The 18,741-nt window shown below is 37.2% G+C and overlaps 3 protein-coding genes across 5 annotated transcripts; all 3 read left to right on the plus strand.

Annotated features, from left to right (window-relative positions):
* Positions 1-36: 36 nt before the first annotated feature.
* LOC125263674 lies at positions 37-2,028 on the plus strand. 2 transcript variants are annotated; one of them, XM_048182756.1, is made up of 4 exons: positions 37-156; positions 490-789; positions 1,090-1,368; positions 1,471-2,028. In XM_048182756.1, the coding sequence occupies exons 1-4, from the start codon at positions 114-116 to the stop codon at positions 1,659-1,661; spliced, it is 813 nt and encodes a 270-aa protein (XP_048038713.1). In that variant the 5' UTR covers positions 37-113; the 3' UTR covers positions 1,662-2,028. The 2 variants fall into 2 exon arrangements, with proteins under 2 accessions (XP_048038713.1, XP_048038714.1); XM_048182757.1 differs by having other exon boundaries at positions 1,477-2,028.
* Positions 2,029-2,929: 901 nt separating this feature from the next.
* Positions 2,930-8,680, plus strand: LOC125263676 (natural killer cell receptor 2B4-like). Of its 2 annotated transcripts, none has more exons than XM_048182758.1 (3): positions 2,930-3,244; positions 5,689-6,009; positions 7,827-8,680. In XM_048182758.1, exons 1-3 carry the CDS (start codon positions 3,202-3,204, stop codon positions 8,138-8,140), a joined length of 678 nt encoding a protein of 225 aa, XP_048038715.1. In that variant the 5' UTR covers positions 2,930-3,201; the 3' UTR covers positions 8,141-8,680. The 2 variants fall into 2 exon arrangements, with proteins under 2 accessions (XP_048038715.1, XP_048038716.1); XM_048182759.1 differs by having other exon boundaries at positions 2,931-4,237.
* A 234-nt stretch (positions 8,681-8,914) lies between these two features.
* On the plus strand, positions 8,915-18,455 carry LOC125263673 (hemicentin-1-like). The gene is made up of 7 exons (XM_048182755.1): positions 8,915-9,583; positions 9,785-10,108; positions 11,443-11,733; positions 13,136-13,426; positions 14,581-14,871; positions 17,860-18,138; positions 18,241-18,455. The coding sequence occupies exons 1-7, from the start codon at positions 9,538-9,540 to the stop codon at positions 18,378-18,380; spliced, it is 1,662 nt and encodes a 553-aa protein (XP_048038712.1). The 5' UTR covers positions 8,915-9,537; the 3' UTR covers positions 18,381-18,455.
* The last annotated feature ends 286 nt before the right edge of the window (positions 18,456-18,741 follow it).

Below are 18,741 nucleotides of genomic sequence, written 5' to 3' on the forward strand. Positions count from 1 at the left end.
TGACTAAAGAGATTGAGGAACAGACAAAAAAGGACAGTGGTCGAAGTAGGCTGGTTCATTTTGACACAAGAGTTCTTTCATTAGATTTCCTCCGTCATCTCACACGGTTCAAAATGTTTTGCGCATTTATTTTCATTTATCTATGGCATTTGGTTGGTGAGTTAAACCAATTTTTATGTCTACAACTATTATTTAGCCTATTTCATCCTAAAACAAAAAATCTGTCATTTACTCTCATGTTGTTTCCAAACCTGTTTGACTTTCTTCTGTGGAACTCAGAAAAAAAGATTTTTGTTTGTTTACTCTTTGTGAATACACTGAAAGTCAGTGAGGTCCAGTGGGCCCTTTTAGATTTCACTGTATGGGCAGAAAGAAAGTAAGTCAAACAGGTGTGGAGCAACATAAAAGTGAGTACATGACGACAGAACATTCATTTTGGGGTGAACTGTCCCTTTAATCTGGTTATATGTGTGTTTTGTCTGGATACAGATGGAGTAAATGTAAATACAGTGTCAGTGATGGAGGGAGATTCTGTCACTCTACACAATAGAGATGTTGACAAAAGTTATGCACAGTGGAGTTTTGGGCCTAAAAAAACTATTATAATCATTCAATTTAATGGGGGGAAATCTGATATTACATATTTTAATGTTGAGAGAATCAGAGACAGACTACAGATCGACAATCAAACTGGATCTCTGACTATCAGGAACATCCAAACCACAGATAATGGACTTTATGAACTACTCATGAAGAAAGACAGGCTGTTATTCAATGTTACTGTCTATGGTGAGTACTTGAATTTGATATACCTGTTCTCAACAAGTCATGTTTTCATTCACAGTGTTAATATGGTATAAGAATATTAATTGACAGCAGTACTGCTAAAGTGTTTTATATGCCAGAATATAGATTCAAGATCATTATAGAAGTATTTATGCATTTCTTTCTTTGAAAGCTTGTGATGATAAAATAAGTGGCAATAACATACCCTCTATTTATTTTTTCTTAATTTATTATTAAGTACTTATATCATTCATATTTTTTAATTAATTTATTCTTTTGTTTTATTTTTTATATATTCTTCAGCTCCTCTGCCCATTCCCGTTATCACCAGTGACTCTTCAAACTGTTCAACAAATTGTTCATTGGTGTGTTCAGCGGTGAATGTGAGTCATGTGACTCTCTCCTGGTACAAAGGAAACAGTTTATTGTCCAGCATCAGTGTGTCTGATCTCAGCATCAGTCTCTCTCTACCTCTGGAGGTAGAAAATGAGGATGAAAACACCTACAGCTGTGTAATCAACAACGCCATCAGCAACCAGACTCAACATCTGGACATCACCCACCTCTGTCACACATGTGCAGGTACCGTACATCAGCTGTGATATTAATACATTTTTATAGAAATATCACAGACAAATGGTTTTGCTTTCAGTTGAGATGTTGTTGGTGCTTGTCATCATCTAGGCGCAGGTTCCTCAGACTCTGTCCAGTGTTGTGGTTTCACTGAAGCTGTGATTCGATTGGTCATCTCTGCTGTGGTGGTTGTGGCTACTGTTGCCATAGTGGTTTATGACATCAGATCAAGAAGAGCTGAAAAAAAGCTGGTCATGGAGAATTCAAGAGAATTTTACAAATTCAAAAAAGGAAATGAATAGCTTAATGAAAACATGGAACTTTGAGTATGCATTTTTTTTCGTTCTGTTGTAAATATTTCATAAACTAAATATTGATCTTGTTTGGAGTAAAACTGATGTTCAAATTGTGACTGATTTTCAATGAAATAGTCAAAGGTTTCACAAAATGCTCTAAATGAATCGGTCTGAATCAGAATGATTCACAATCTACTGGAAAAGTCATTGAAATCCATTGGTCAAAAAGATGCTGATGACAAAGTCTTAATCAGCTTTTGCACAGGAATTAGTGTTTTTTTATATATATAAAAAAATATAAAGAGCATTTTGCTTTAAAGGCAACTGAAATCTGAAGCATGACATTGAATATTAAATATTCTTCTTGGTGTAATTTGCTTGTTGTTGAGTCAGGGCTGAATGGAGTTTGAACTGAGCATCAGGAACTGAACATTGTTTGTTTGAATCCCAGTACATTGTTAAAGGTGCTACAGAGGATCTTTTCGTCGACTGAGAAACCAAAGACTGTTACTGAGTTTTTGAAATGAGCGCATGCATAAGAACAGCCCCCCTCCTTCACAGCTCATTTCAAGGGAACGCCTCCCAAAACTCGTGCACGAGTATTGGAACACGAGTGTTTACCACCGGCATTCGCTGTGTCGTGTTAGTGGATTCATTATGTCGGACTCACCGCGGGTAACTCATAATCTGCAGTTGTTACTCCTGTCTCCTGACAAAAACATTGCATGCGGCGCCTGTAGAGTGTGGAAAGTTACTGAAGCGCGCAGCCGCGCTCGTCTCTCACAAGGAACGTCATGGCAGTGATTGACAAGCCAGACGGCCAATCGTTTACGCGATGATCGTGTAAATGATTGGCTGATGTTTTTAAGGCCCTACCTCATGCACAGATGATGTATATTAATATTATTCCTTTCAGTGCACCTAATAAATAGTCTTTTATCAGCTAGTAAAGACAGTTTCAAGTAATATTGCAAAAATGTATAAAACAAAACATCCTCTTTAGCACCTTTAAAGGATTTCCAGGGGATCATTTTATACACCCAAAATGCTATCAAATAATCTATAGGCTCTGTCAGTGTAAGTTTTACTGAAAAATAAAACAATTGGAGTCAGTCGATTCTTTTGTTTTTAATTCAAGAAAATTTTTTAGTTAAGTGTGAAGTGTGAATATGTAATTTAATGAGTAATGTTGAATTAATTTAGAAGCAATTTTAATGACTAATTTTGAATGTTTATCAATGAGAGAACGGTGCAGTAACAGCATCTACCAGCAGAGGTAGATAATGAAGCAGTTCTCCAGCAGAGAACTAGATAATGCTGATTAGCCAAAACTTCACTAAAAAAGGAAAACGCTGTCTTTATTTACTCACCCTCTCCCCAACCGCATTTAAATGTGCACATATTGGTTAATAACTAACCAAAATGTTGTTTTGCTTGTGTTAAAATGGACACGTAACTGGAAAGAGACACATTTAGCCACAAGAGACGTGGGCCTACTGGATGAAAAGCTCTTACTGACAGCTTCCTCCAATATCTGATTGAAAAAATGTTTTGCGCATTTGTTTTCTTCTGTTTATGGCGTCCGGTTGGTAAGTTAAACGTGTTTTTATGACTTTATCTTCATTATACTCAGCATTTATATGAACTTATCAAGGTAGTTCACGCAAAAATGAAATTCTGTCATCGTTTTCTCACCATCTTCTTAATCCAAAACTGTATGGCTTTCTTTTTTCTGTGGAACTCAAAAGAAGATATTTTGAAAATTGAAAGGGTTGTTTTGAACGTAACTGACTTGAATTTTATCTACAAAACAGTTAAAACATTCTTCAAAACATCTTTTGTGTTCTGCAGCAGATTTTTTTGTTTTTTTTTAAACGACATAAGGGTGATTAGTATGACAGGATTGTCATTTCTGAATGAACTACCCCTTCCCCACTGGTGTTAAGGATGTTGTAACGTTCCCAGTACGTTCCGATGTGGAGTTCATTTAATGTTTGGGGGACGTTATTTGGCGGACCTTCACAGAACATCCAGGACATTCTCTTAACGTTCAGGGAACCATATTTTATTTGGAAATGTGATGTTCCCAGAACATTCTCAAAAATCGAAAATTAGAGCTACATTAGTTGACTAACAAAAGCAGCTATTCAAACAAAAACTGTAAAATCAAAATAAAAAATTCCAAAAAAGCACTTTAGAGGTATTTATTCAATTATTATTAAGAAACTTTTTCTGTAAAATGTAAATCTCTTGCAGTAAGTCATTAGCTGACAACAGCACATGCATGAGCTAATATAACTGCTGTATTACTGCATCAGCAACAACACAGTTACTGTCTTTAAATAAAGCAATATGCAGCAGATCATCAGTGTTTTATGGATCATCACTGACTGAAGCACAGGCTCTGCTCTTCAGCACAATGCTAACCTCACAAAACTCAGATAACAGAAACAACATTAAACACTAACATCTCTCTAGATTTTTCACTGCATTTTCACTTATTAAAAAACAGTCTCTGACTTTATTTCTTTCATACAAAACTTCGTAATGAGGTGTTGATGTTTGAAGTCACCATTATGGAGGTAAGCACTTGCATTATTTGGGCTCCTGACCCTTGACTTTTTAACATTTGTTTTTCTTCATTTGTTATAACAGAAGTTGTGAAAGCAGTAATATTAATTTCATGTTATTGTAACTGTAGCCCTGTAAAACTGCTGCATAAAATCTTGTTCTGCTTTAATTTTTTTTTTTATTCATTATGAAAAAAAAAAATATTCAGACATTAAGAATTAGTGTATGAATTTTGTGCAAAGTCATCCACCGATGAAGAAAGAGGTGCAAACTTGTTTAACGGCTTGAGGAGTGATGTAGCAGCAATGTGATTGGATGATAGTTAACACTTTGTGTTGGGCACAGTGTTGTTTCTCTCTCTCTCTCTCTCTCTCTCACGTTAGTGTGTTAAGAAGAATAACACACTGGTTGAGTTAAAAGTAACACAAAATGTGTTGTCCTTAGACACACAGGTGTGTTAAGATATAACACTTGTGTTGTTTTAAGAGTGTAAGAACCAAATCCTTTGTTCACCTTCCCAGAAAGGTACGAATCTTATAGGAATGGTTCCAAAATATAATAGAAATTCTAATTAGAATCCTGTACAGTTTTCTTATTGGAATACTTTAGGATTGTTTGACAAGGGCATGGTGTCAAAGACGTCACCTGGTAATGTTCCCAGAACGTTCAAAGATGGTCACGATGTGGAGTTCTTTTAAGGGTTGGGGGACGTATTTTGGTGGACCTTTAGGGAACATTCAGGACGTTCTGGCCTGGGAATTTTTAGGGGACTTTTACTATAGGACCTTCTCTCTAGGTCTCTACACTACATTCACAGTAAAATCCCCAGAGTTCAATCAGTTCTGCTCAGAGTACATATGGTCCCTCTCTAAAATAACACTGAAGCAGAGTTAAAGTTACTTCAGCCACAGCCTTAGATGAAATCAACTGAAGGTAAAAGACATTAAATCTTTCAAGATTTGATTAAAAGATCTGATTAACTTATTACTAACCATATTTCAGAGGTCTATAGTCCAGGGGTCAGAAAGTAGAAGTCCTGCCATATTTTTCATTTGACCCATTGAAGCGGTGTCAGAGTTAATGAGATAATGAAGTGATTAATTGAGTGATGATTGAGCATTATTGAAGACACCTGATGATAACAAGCAGAATCACCAAAGGAGAAAATCACAATTTTTAAGCCACCATCGTGGAGATGAGGGTTTGATTTAGTTGTGCTCTTGACCCTTGACTCTTAATATTAGCATTCATATGTGACCATAAGATATAAAATGTCCCCTTAAAGCCTTGAACTGCAGCACTTTTATTACCAAAAGAGGACGTTTTAGGAACATTCATAGTGTTCTATAAGGTTTCAGAATTTTCATCACCTTTAGAGAACTTTTAGGGAACGTTGCTCAAGGTCACGAGAACATTGCCTTCTACGTGGGTTAAATTTTGCTTTTTGGTGTGTTTGGTTCAGATACAGATGGAGTGAAGATAGTGTCAGTGATGGAGGGAGATTCTGTCACTCTACACACTAATGCTAGTGATATACCACCACGTTATATGCGATATATAATGTGGAGGTTTGCACCTGAAGATACTCGTATAGTTAGAGACATTCGGCTTGATGAGAACACGGGTGAAATGATGTATCTTGAGGATGACATGTTCAGAGACAGACTACAGCTCGACAATCAGACTGGATCTTTGACCATCAGGAACATCAGAACCACAGACTCTGGACTTTATCACATGTTTGGTCTATTCTTAAGAGAATCACTCAATGTTACTGTCTATGGTGAGTAGTTGAATTTAAGGTGTTCTTTCCTCTCTAGAAACCCAGTCAGTTTGGGTTGAAATTCTTTGAAGTTCAAGTATTAGCATTATAAACACTGAATTAATACCAACATATGAAATTAAATTAAGGACAAGCATCAGAAAAATTGGGAATGTTGGACAATAAATATATAACAGGAATATAACAGCTTGACAGTAAACTGTTTTTGCAATGTTGTCTTATATTAATGTCAGTTAAAGCAAGACTATGTAAACAAAAAAACACAGCCACTGTGTCCAAATTATGGTATAACAGACACAGCAATGCATCATGTTCAATAAGATCATCATGTTTGAAGCGAGATCCAGGGGATTAAAACATACAATCTATATTTCAGACCTAGTGGAGTAATAGTAACAGTAAATGTGTTAAGTTGCATAAAATGGAAATACTCAATAAAGTAGGCTATTTTACCTCAAATGTGTATTCCACAATTGATAACATAAAACACAATAAGACAATACAACATTTACTGTAGGTGTCATAAAATTTACTGACAACTTAATTTGAGACTCATTTTGGGTGCGTAAGATGTGATGGTCCAGTTGGCATTTTCACCCCAAAATGGCAGTTGTGCAACTGAAGCGCCACCTAGTGGCTGTTACTCAAAAAAAGCATAAAAGTTTCCCCTTTTGACTTCTATACACTGTGGCACAACTGAGCAAGGCACCTAACCCCAATCACTCCCTGGGCGCTTCAGCAAAAATGGCTGTCCACTGTTTCAGGAGTGTGTTCAATACTCACTACTGTGTGTGTGCATGTCACTTCACTTCACTTAACTTATATGTCAGTTTGGTAAAATAATATTAATTGACAGTAGACCACAGATACTTAAAGGATTAGTCCACTTTTAAATAAATTTTCCTGATAATTTACTCACCCCCATGTCATTCAAGATGTCCATGTCTTTCTTTCTTCAGTCGAAAAGAAATTAAAGTTTTTGATGAAAACATTCCAGGATTTTTCTCCATATAGTGGACTTCAATGGGCACCAAACAGTTGAAGGTCATAATTAGTTTCACTGCTGCTTCAAATTGTTCAACACGATCCCAGATGAGAAATAAGGGTCTTATCTAGTGAAACCATCGCTCATTTTCTGAAAAAATGTGAAAAGTTTTAACCAGAAATGCTCATCTTGAACTAGCTCTCTTCTTCTTCTCCTCTATTAGAATTCCAGCAGTGTAGACACTGCTAAGCATATTACCATATATCTATGGCGTATTACTGCCCTCCACAGGTCAAAGTTTGAACTAATTTTTATATGCAATATGCTAGTTCAATAGAATATAACAATTAGTTCAAACTTTGGCCTGTGGAGGGCAGTATTACGCTTAGCAGTGTCTACACTGCTGGAATTCTAATAGAGGAGAAGGAGAGCTAGTTCAAGATGAGCATTTCTGGTTAAAACGTAAAAATATAATTTTCAGTTTTTCTCAGAAATTGATGGTTTCACTAGATAAGACCCTTAACTCTCATCTGGGATCGCGGTGAACAATTTGAAACTGCATTAAAACTAATTATGACCTTCAACCGTTTGGAGGCCGTTGAAGTCCACTATAAGGAGAAAAATCCTGGAATGTTTTCATCAAAAACTTTAATTTCTTTTTGACTGAAGATAGAAAGACATGGACATCTTGGATGACATGGGGGTGAGTAAATTATCAGGAAAAGTTTATTTAAAAGTGGACTAATCCTTTAAAGTGATTTACCTCAGAATATTTAGTAAAATTATTTAGCATATAGTAATTTGTTTCATATTATTCTCTCATGTTTTCCAGCTCGCCTTCCCATTCCTGTCATCACCAGAGATTCTTCATCTTCTTCATCATCATCAGGATCATTATCAGTGTTCAAATGTGTCCTTCTGTGTTCAGTGTTCAAAGTGAGTCACATGACTCTCTCCTGGTACAAAGGTAACAGTTTATTGTCCAGCATCAGTGTGTCTGATCTCATCAGCAGCGTCTCTCTACACCTGGAGGTGGAAAATCAGGATAACAACACTTATAGTTGTGTGCTGAACAATCCCATCAGCAACCAGACTCAACGTCTCAATGTCAGTGAACTCTGTCAGACATATGCAGGTACATCATAGAGGATGTTTGTTTTCCAGTTGAGATGCTGTTGGTGAGTTTGTCATAATGCAAGTGCAGGTTCTCGATTGGTCATCTCTGCTGTAGTGGGTGTGGCTACTGTTTCCATAGTGATTTATAACATAAGGACCAGAGGAGCTGAACAGAAGCAAAAACACACAAGAATATGGATTTCAATCAATTTTTCATTCTTTTCTTTATGTTCTTCTTAAAATCTAAACAAAATGCACTAGATATTTCAGTGTGAAAATGCTTATGCTATGTGAAACTTCTTTATTCCACCAGACTAATGTGATTAAGTTCTGCTTTCATAGTATTTTTTCCAATTAAAATGATGAAATATAGTGCATATAGACTAGAGTTTCAGTTCTCTGTGATACTATATGAACGCCCAGTTTCAGACAATTGAACAACATGAAATATATTACAGGGTTAGTTCACCCAAAAAATGCAGTTTCTGTCATTAATTACTCACCCTCATGTCGTCCCAAACCCGCAAGACCTTCCCTCATCTTTGGAACACAAGTTAAGATGTTTTTGATGAAATCAAAAAAAAAAAATTATGTCAAAATTACCACATTCAAGGTCCAGAGAAGTAGTAAAGACATCGTTAAAATAGTCCACATGATTACAGTGGTTCAACCTTAATGTTATGAAGTGACGAGAATACTTTCTGTGTGCAAAAACAAAACAAAAATGACTTTATTCAACAATTTTTTTCAAAAAATCTCTCAGATTTCAGCAAAATATCTCAATTTGGGTTCCAATGATGAATGAAGGTCTTGCGGGTGTGGAATGAGGGTGAGGAATTAATGACAGAAATTTCATTTTGGGGTGAACTAACCCTTTAATTTTAAATATTATAATGTTTATGTGAATGGCATTAATCTGGAAATAAACCAATCAGTCAATCATAGCAACTTAAGGGTGAATAAATGAACACAATTTCATGTTTGGCTCAAATATTTCTTTACAGTTGCAGTTGATAGTTTATTACTCTTTAATTCTCGCTGCACAAAATATTTTATTAAAATTCAATTAATGCTTATTCTAAACTTAAAAATCATGAGAGTACAAACAGTCTCTGGGTGGGTCTGCTGGGAATGTTGAAAGAGGAAATGATTGTCAAAGATCTACAAACATAGTTACATTTGTGTGAAATGAGAAGTCTTGAAAATAGTGTTATAGACCATGTTTCCTACATGATCCCCATATGCAATAAACTATTCAGGGCCCAGAAATACCAGAGACGCCCATGTCTTCCTGTATTCAGAAATAAAAGCAGTGGTGCTCAGTTCTGCATCTGCACATCTACACCCCTCACCTGCATTATTAGATCAAGAATCAATCATTTTCACAAAAAACTGCAAAAGCATTGGTCATCCAACTGCTGAAGAATATGGCTAACACGTGTGCTTTTGGCTTACACATTTGGCTGTTAGTGGGTAAGTTTTTATGCCTTTTAATTCTTGTTTTATTTTTTATAATAAGATTTAATCTTTTGTAATTATCTGACTTTTGGAGTCCATAAAGGAATAAACCTATGAAATCAAAATTATACATGAAAAATATTAACACGTAATATAGAGCAACATTTGTTGTGCACAACATTTAACAACTGGAATCATTTCTTGTCCGTTCTCCAGGTGTGTTTGGTCCTCAGATAGGTGGAACGGAGACGGTATCAGTGATCGAGGGAGATTCAGTCACTCTACACACTGGATTTACTGAAATACTGACGGATGATCACGTGCTGTGGATTTGGCTCAACAGTTCAGTGTGTATAGCCGAAATTATTAAGGAGGCCATCTCTTTTCCTGATGGCATTTTTAGAGACAGACTCCAGTTGGACTACAAAACCGGATCGCTCACCATCACAAACATCACAACTACACAGAATGGATTGTATGAACTACTCATCGTCCGTGCCGGCGCAGTTTCAAACAAGATTTTTATTGTGAACGTCTATGGTGAGCAGTTGTTTTTTGCCCTGTCCTCCCTAGATTAAATCTTTACTTTTTTTTTTTTTTTTACAAAATACCCAGCTAACAGAATTTTGTTATAAGAACATTCTCTAAATATTCAGTGTTGGTTCTGGCAATGTAAAAAACGTCCAGTTTTCTTGACGTTCCAGAAACATTTTTATAAGGTATGATGTTCCTCAAACGTTCTTTCAACTTAATTTTGATCTAAAATTCAACTTTTTAGGAACATTGATTTGTAACATTCCAAGAACATGTCCTTAATGTTAGTAGAATGTTATTTAAAGGTTAGTATGATGTTCCTGAAATGTTCTTTCAATCATTCACCTGCTGTGAACAAACACTGAAAGAATGAGAAATAAGAACACAAACTACAACAACTCTACAATACTCGGGGGTCAAGAGCTCAACTAAAGCAACCACCAATCTGTTCTTATGTCTCTCTTTCAGTGTTTGTTCACAGCAGGTGTTTGAATGATTGAAAGAATGTTTCAGGAACATCATACTTTAAATAACATTCTACTAACATTAAGAAAATTGGACAATTTATGTTCTTGGAATGTTACAAATCAACATTCTTAGAATGTTGAATTTTAGATCAAAATTAAGTTGAAAGAACGTTTGAGGAACATCATACCTTATAAAAACGTTCCTCTAACGTCAAGAAAACTGGACATTTTTTACGTTGCCAGAACCAACACTGAATATTTAGAGAACGTTCTTATAACAAAATTCTGTTAGCTGGGTAAGAGTTTATAACATTTAAATGACATTTTCTTATGATTATCAAACTTAAGACTGTCATATGTCAAAAAAGGTAACATACACTGATTATGCAAATGTCCTCTGGTTGAAAATAATGAGATAAACACAGTCTGTTATATTGACAGATGAAAGCAAATCTGCATATAATTTTGTCTAAACAAATCATATTTATTTGGTAGCCTGTAGGCCGTAATGAAGTAAGTTTTTTTTTTATGGGAAATAAATAAATTACAATGTTAATAGAAGTGGGTCAAACTGTCTGTTAAAATCCACAAAACAAAAATATCACAGTAAAAGTCATTCACTTTGTTAAGTGAGGAAATTTCCATTAAAGTTTCTAGCTAAATGACACGCAAGATGGCGGCATTTGCGGTTTTATGAAATGAGAGAACGGGTCCGTGGAAGAAACATTAAAGTATGGCGGTTGAATTAACAGTCAAACAATAGCAAGTATTTAATCATTTATTACTACTATTTTGTTTTTATAATATCAAGTTTTAATATTATTTCTTGCACAATTTTTTCATACTGCAATGTTTTTTTTATTATTATTATAGGAAGGGATTTGTCAGATTTGATGGTTCCTGTCATTACCAGTGAACGTCCTTCATCATCAAGCTCAGAATGTGTCCTGATGTGTTCAGCGGTGAATGTGAGTCATGTGACTCTCTCCTGGTACAAAGGAAACAGTTTATTGTCCAGCATCAGCGTGTCTGATCTCAACAACAGCATCTCTCTACCTCTGGAGATTGAATGTCTGGATGATTCCTACAGCTGTGTGCTGAACAACCCCATCAGAAACCAAACTAAACTTCTTAACAACACTGAACTCTGTCAACCATGTCCAGGTACGTCAGCGGTGAGCAGTAGCTACACTAGTATATTTCATTTCGAACATTGAATCAGACTTTGTCTGTCCTCAGACTCTGTCCACTGTTGTGGTTTCACTGAAGCTGTGATTCGATTGGTCATCTCTGCTGTGGTGGGCGTGGCTACTGTTGCCATAGTGGTTTATGACATCAGATCCATAAGAGCTGATGTCAGTTAAAGGGGCTCTATGTAAGATTTTTATTTTAATAAAGCATAAAAATACTATCTTCTCTGTCACGGTGAAGTGACACACACCCGCGCGGGCGCCTCCTCTCTCTCTCTCTCTCTCTCTCTCTCTCTCTCGTCTCATTCGCTCCGGTTAAGTAGTGCTTGTATAGAGTGCCTCAGGGATGACACAATGTGTTATTTTACATTTGATTACTTTAATTTATGTAGTATTTCTTGCCTGAATAAAAACCCAGTTAACCCGAAAAACTTAGTTTCATAGCTCTATTTATTCTATTGCATTTATTTGAGCTGTTTATGTTTTATTACTGACTTTCACTTGTTTTTTTTTTTTTTAATGAAAATAAAACTCTGCATTGAAGAAAAGTAGATTTTTGTTTGTATATGTTGTCATTTATAGTTCTTAGAAAGAAAATCGGAATCGGCAAAAAATATGTATCGGCCGATCACACTAACAAAAAATCGGAAATCGGAATCGGCCAAGAAAATTGCAATCGGTGCATCTCTACTAAAAAGCCTCTGAATCCATCTAAATATCTCTATGAACAACAGGATATAAAAACAGATAAATCAACTCATCTGCTTACAGTGTTTAAGTCTCCTCAGCTTTCATTGTCAATTGCACTCCCTATTGTTGCTGGCAACCATATGCTGTAAAAGCTGGCAACCCGCGTCTTTGAATGAGGGGGCGGGCCAAACAATATTTTGAATTTGGACTGCAGTACCTATTTTGAACACTGGGTGTCATTCCTATATAGAGCCCCTTTAAAAAGATAAAAAGACTTATAATTTCAGGAGAGGAAATCAAAAACATCATGGAAATTTAAATATACACTTTTCGGCTATAAAGTAAAGGCCTTTTGATCTTGTAGTAGACTAAAATCTGCTTGTAAGCTACTGATGTTCAAACTGTGACTGAGTTGTTCTATTGACTCTGTTCTTTTCAACAAATCGGTCAAACAATTCACAAAGTTTCGAAATGATTCCTCAAATTGGCTGCATCAAAATTATCTTTATCAGGAACCACAAACTACTGGAAAGGTCACAGAAAAGTCCTGGAAATCCGCACCCAGAAGCCGATGATATAGTCTTAATCAACTTTTGCACAGAAATTTGTGTGATTTCTTTTTTCCTGTTTTAATATTATTTCTCACACATTTTTTTTTTCATACTGGAACATGTTTTTTATTATAGGAAGGGATTTGTCAGATTTGATGGTCCCTGTCATTACCAGTGAACGTCCTTCATCATCAAGCTCAGGGTGTGTCCTGATGTGTTCAGCGGTGAATGTGAGTCATGTGACTCTCTCCTGGTACAAAGGAAATAGTTTATTGTCCAGCATCAGCGTGTCTGATCTCAACAACAGCATCTCTCTACCTCTGGAGATTGAATGTCTGGATGATTCCTACAGCTGTGTGCTGAACAACCCCATCAGAAACCAAACTAAACTTCTTAACAACACTGAACTCTGTCAACCATGTCCAGGTACGTCAGCGGTGAGCAGTAGCTACACTAGTATATTTCATTTTGAGCATTGAATCAGACTTCGTCTGTCCTCAGACTCTGTCCACAGCAGAATAATAGTCCTCCTCAACTGCAGTTGTACGGATTCTTAAAGGGTTAGTTCACCCAAAAATGAAAATAATGTAACTTATTACTCACCCTCATGACGTTCTAAACCCGTAAGACCTTCGTTCATCTTCGGAACACAAATTAAGATATTTTTGATGAAATCTGATGGCTCAGTGAGGTCTGTATAGACAGCAATGCCAACTTCTCAAGATCCAGAAAGGTACTCAAAACATATTTTAACAGTTGGTGTGACTAAAGTGGTTCAACCTTAATATTATGAAACTACAAGAATACTTTTTGTGCGCCAAAAAAAAACTAATTAACGACTTTTCATCAAAATCTAGTGATGGCCGATTTCAAAACACTGCTTCGAATCTTTTGTTTCGATTCAGTGATTCGGATCGTGTGTCAAACTGCTGAAATCATGTGACTTTGGTGTTTCGAATCACCAATGTATTTGCAATAAACGTGTTAAAGAATCGTACAACTGCAGCTGAGGAGGACAATTATTCTGCAGTGTGGAACTGAGGAAGAACTGATGACGGTACGCTTTGATCCTGTGCTGACCAATAAGCAGAAAGGGGCATTTAATTGCCATCCACATGTAGAAATCGGATATTCAAGCTGTTTATTCATTTTTTTACCTATGAACAAAAAACGAAAAATCAAGCTGAATTCTCGTTTTTCAATTTTTTTTTTAAAACAAACGAAAAAGGAGCCATTTTTTTTTTTCATTTTTATACTTTCAGTATTAAATCAAAAAACGACTGAACGAATGATACACAGATTTTGTTCTATTGACTCGGTTCTTTTCAACAAATCGGTCAAACAATTCACAAAGTTTCGAAATGATTTTCTCAGATTGGCCTGCATCAAAATTATCTTTATTCAGGAACCACAAACTACTGGAAAGGTCACAGAAAAGTCCTGGAAATCAGCACCCAGAAGCCGATGATATAGTCTTAATCAACTTTTACACTGAAATTTGTGTGATTTCTTTTTTCCTGTTTTAATATTATTTCTCACACATTTTTTTTTCATACTGGAACATGTTTTTTTTATTATAGGAAGGGATTTGTCAGATTTGGTGGTTCCTGTCATTACCAGTGAACGTCCTTCATCATCAAGCTCAGGGTGTGTCCTGATGTGTTCAGCGGTGAATGTGAGTCATGTGACTCTCTCCTGGTACAAAGGAAACAGTTTATTGTCCAGCATCAGCGTGTCTGATCTCAACAACAGCATCTCTCTACCTCTGGAGATTGAATGTCTGGATGATTCCTACAGCTGTGTGCTGAACAACCCCATCAGAAACCAAACTAAACTTCTTAACAACACTGAACTCTGTCAACCATGTCCAGGTACGTCAGCGGTGAGCAGTAGCTACACTAGTATATTTCATTTCGAACATTGAATCAGACTTCGTCTGTCCTCAGACCGTGTCCACTGTTGTAGTTTCACTGAAGCTGATTGTGGTGGTTGTGGCTACCAGAGGTGGGGGACTCGAGTCACATGACTTGACTTGCTTGACTAAATGGAAAAAAAAAACGACGACTTTGACTTGAGATCCAATGACTCGAGACTTGAATTGTATGACCTGAGAAAGACTTTATAACAACTAAAGTAATTAAATTACTATTATATAAATATTCATTGCATAAATTGATAAACAGAATGTAAGCTATGGAATCACCGACACAAGTGATCAGAGTCTGTGCGATTGCATGACGCTGCACAAGCACAGAAAAATCATACAGCGTGGTGAGCGCTCCAAATACAGAGGGTAGAAAAAATCTCACGAGATTGTTTCTTAAGGATATAAACACTTAGAAACTGACCATATTCATAAAAGAAGATTTGCTGTATGCATAACAACTAGAAAGGGATATCAGACACAACCATCAAAACCTTGAACTTCATTCAGCACTTCAATAAGTAAGCTAATCTGATCTTTTTATTTTATTTGACTAAATGAACTAGGTCAAAACAGCATGCTTCTTTATAAAATATTATCCATTTTCGCTGCCTAGGCTGTCAATAGATTAAAATAATAATTAATGATGGTTTTGTTATTAACGTGATGTAAATTCGCTGACATTTGCCAGTTTCTTTTAAAGTGCTTTAATGCCAAATATGTCACTCTTTCTAATGATGAAAACCAACATACAGAACTGATACCGGTGTTTTATATTGGGGCAAATATATGCAAGATATGGTGGCAAAAATGGCCCTAGTATGAGTTATTTTTTATATAACATATGATATTAAACAATATTTCCAGAATATTAGCGCAATTGCAAATGTGATATTGATTTACAACAGTTCAACAGTAAACAAAAAGTTAATATTGTGATAAGTGACATTTTAGACATAATATTGTCAGTATTCTCTGTTTTTGCTCTATCTCTCCAATGACAGTTCCAAATAAGCCACAGTGTACGCAATTTGTGGCAGCAGTAGTTTCGTTACTGTGGTGTTTCGTCACTAAACTAATCCGGGGGTTTGAATGAATCGATTCCGTGATTCAGTGGCCGTTATTTGCTTTATTGCTGAATGAATCTGCCATTTTGAATGAATCAGTTGAATGAATGCTTGAATGAACGACTCACTCATTAAGATTTGCCATCACCTACTGGCAGTTAGGTCAGTCACCCCTAATTTTGGACTGGTGCAATTGACAGTGAATTGACACAGTAGGTCCTACCTACTGGCCCGAAGGGGCGAGTATACGGGAGGACACGGACACTACACTGAGATTATAAAATCTCGCAAATGTGTTAGGTGTCGTCCAGCCTGTAGCTCTAAAAATGTCTGCTAGTGAGGCACCATGTGCTAGCGCCCAGGAGGAAGAAACACTCTTAGTTGAGTGTGCTTTCACCCCTAGGGGGCATGGCAGTTCTTGAACCTGATAAGCCAAGACAATAACATCCACTATCCAGTGCGACAACCTCTGCTTGGTGACAGCCTTTCCCTTCTGCTTGCCTACGTAACAAAAAAAGAGCTGGTCTGAGGTCCTAAAACACTGAGTTCTGTCTACATAAGTGCGGAGAACACGGACTGGACAGAGCAGCGCCAGGGCTGGGTCTGCCTCCTCCGATGGCAGCGCTTGCAAGTTCACCACCTGATCTCTAAAAGGAGTGGTGGGAACTTTAGGCATGTATTCAGGTCGGGGTCTCAAGATAACATGAGAGTTGGCCAGCCCGAATTCCAGGCACACTTTTGTCAACTGAAAATACCTGCAGTTTGCCGACTCTCTTAACAGATGCAAAAGCCGTCAGGAGTGCCGTTTTTAAAGAAAGAAACTTCAGCATGACTGAGAGCAAAGGCTCAAAGGGAGCTCCCTGCAGTGCAGAGAGAACCACTGCGAGGTCCCAAGAGGGTACCTGCTGAGGGCGAGGTGGATTGAGCCTCCTAGCCCCTCTCAGGAACATGATGATCAGGTCTTGCTTCCCGACAGACTTACCGTCAGTGAGATCATGGTGGGCTGCAATGGCAGCCACATAGACCTTCAGGGTAGAAGGAGACTGCCTTCGTTCCAACCCATCTTGAATGAAGGAGAGCACGGGCACGATCAGGCATTTCCAGGGGTCTTCTTGACTATAAGAACACCAAGTGGTGAAGAGGTTCCACTTCAAAGTGTAGGCCTGTCTAAGTCGACGAGGCTCTAGCCAAAGTGATGGAAGGTACCTAAACCTTCCAGGTGCCAGTGGATGCCCCCTCTCTGAGAAAGAAGGTCCTTCCTCAGAGGAATTGGCCAGGGAGGGGCAGTTGCGTGGAGTACAAGTTCAGAGAATCAGGTCAGGCTGGGCCAATAAGGTGAAACCATGAGGACATGCTCCTTGTCCTCCCTGATCTTGCACAATGTCTGTGCGAGAAGGCTCACTGGGGGAAATGCATACTTGCGTAGGCCCTGCGGCCAGCTGTGTGCCAGAGCATCCATTTCTTTTCTTCTGTGGAACTCAGAAAATTATTTTTTTACTCTTTGTGAATACACTGAAAGTCAGTGAGGTCCAGTGGGCCCTTTTAGATTTCACTGTATGGGCAGAAACATTCTTCAAAATATCTTTAGTGTTCCACAGAAGAAAGAAAGTCAAACAGGTGTGGAGCAACAAAAGTGAGTACATGATGACAGAACATTCATTTTTGGGCGAACTGTCCCTTTAATATCGTTATCTATGTGTGTTTTGTCTGGATACAGATGGAATAAATGGTGTCAGTGGTGGAGGGAGATTCTGTCACTCTACACAATGATGGTCAAACACGGATATATACGTTATGTACAGTAGAGGTTTGGACTGTTTTTTTAAATTTAATTTATTCTTTTTTTTTTTTTTTTTTATTTCCTTCAGCTCCTCTGCCCATTCCCGTTATCACCAGTGACTCTTCAAACTGTTTAACAAATTGTTCATTGGTGTGTTCAGCGGTGAATGTGAGTCATGTGACTCTCTCCTGGTACAAAGGAAACAGTCTATTGTCCAGCATCAGTGTGTCTGATCTCAGCATCAGTCTCTCTCTACCTCTGGAGGTGGAAAATGAGGATGAAAACATCTACAGCTGTGTGATCAACAACGCCATCAGAAACCAGACTCAACATCTGGACATCACCCACCTCTGTCACACATGTGCAGGTACCGTACATCAGCTGTGATATTAATACATTTTTATAGAAATATCACAGACAAATGGTTTTGCTTTCAGTTGAGATGTTGTTGGTGCTTGTCATCATCTAGGCGCAGGTTCCTCAGACTCTGTCCAGTGTTGTGATTTCACTGAAGCTGTGATTCGATTGGTCATCTCTGCTGTGGTGGTTGTGGCTACTGTTGCCATAGTGGTTTATGACATCAGATCAAGAAGAGAAGAGAAGCAGTGAAAACAGATTTCAACAGCCAAGCTCGACTTTTGCAATGCTAATTAAACAATAGCACACAAGCAAAACTGCTGCTGTGGTTTATTTGGTCGGTGTTTTTGCCCTGTTTTTGCCATAGTGACTGATTGACATTACCAATATTTTTATTATAATAATACAAATAATAAATAGCCTATTATTTACAAACATTTGAAAATAAAAGTTAACCAATATTAATATTAACAAATCAGTAACCGACTAAGTTTTGGTTAAAACAGTCAAGCCAAATATCTAGTGTATCTTGCTGATGTCCGTGTAATTTTACATTTAATATAAAGAGGCATAAGAGTACAGAAATCTGAATACTGCTGATTTGAAACTGTAG

The sequence above is a fragment of the Megalobrama amblycephala genome, linkage group LG2 (genome assembly GCF_018812025.1).
Source record: "Megalobrama amblycephala isolate DHTTF-2021 linkage group LG2, ASM1881202v1, whole genome shotgun sequence".
NCBI lineage: Eukaryota > Metazoa > Chordata > Actinopteri > Cypriniformes > Xenocyprididae > Megalobrama > Megalobrama amblycephala.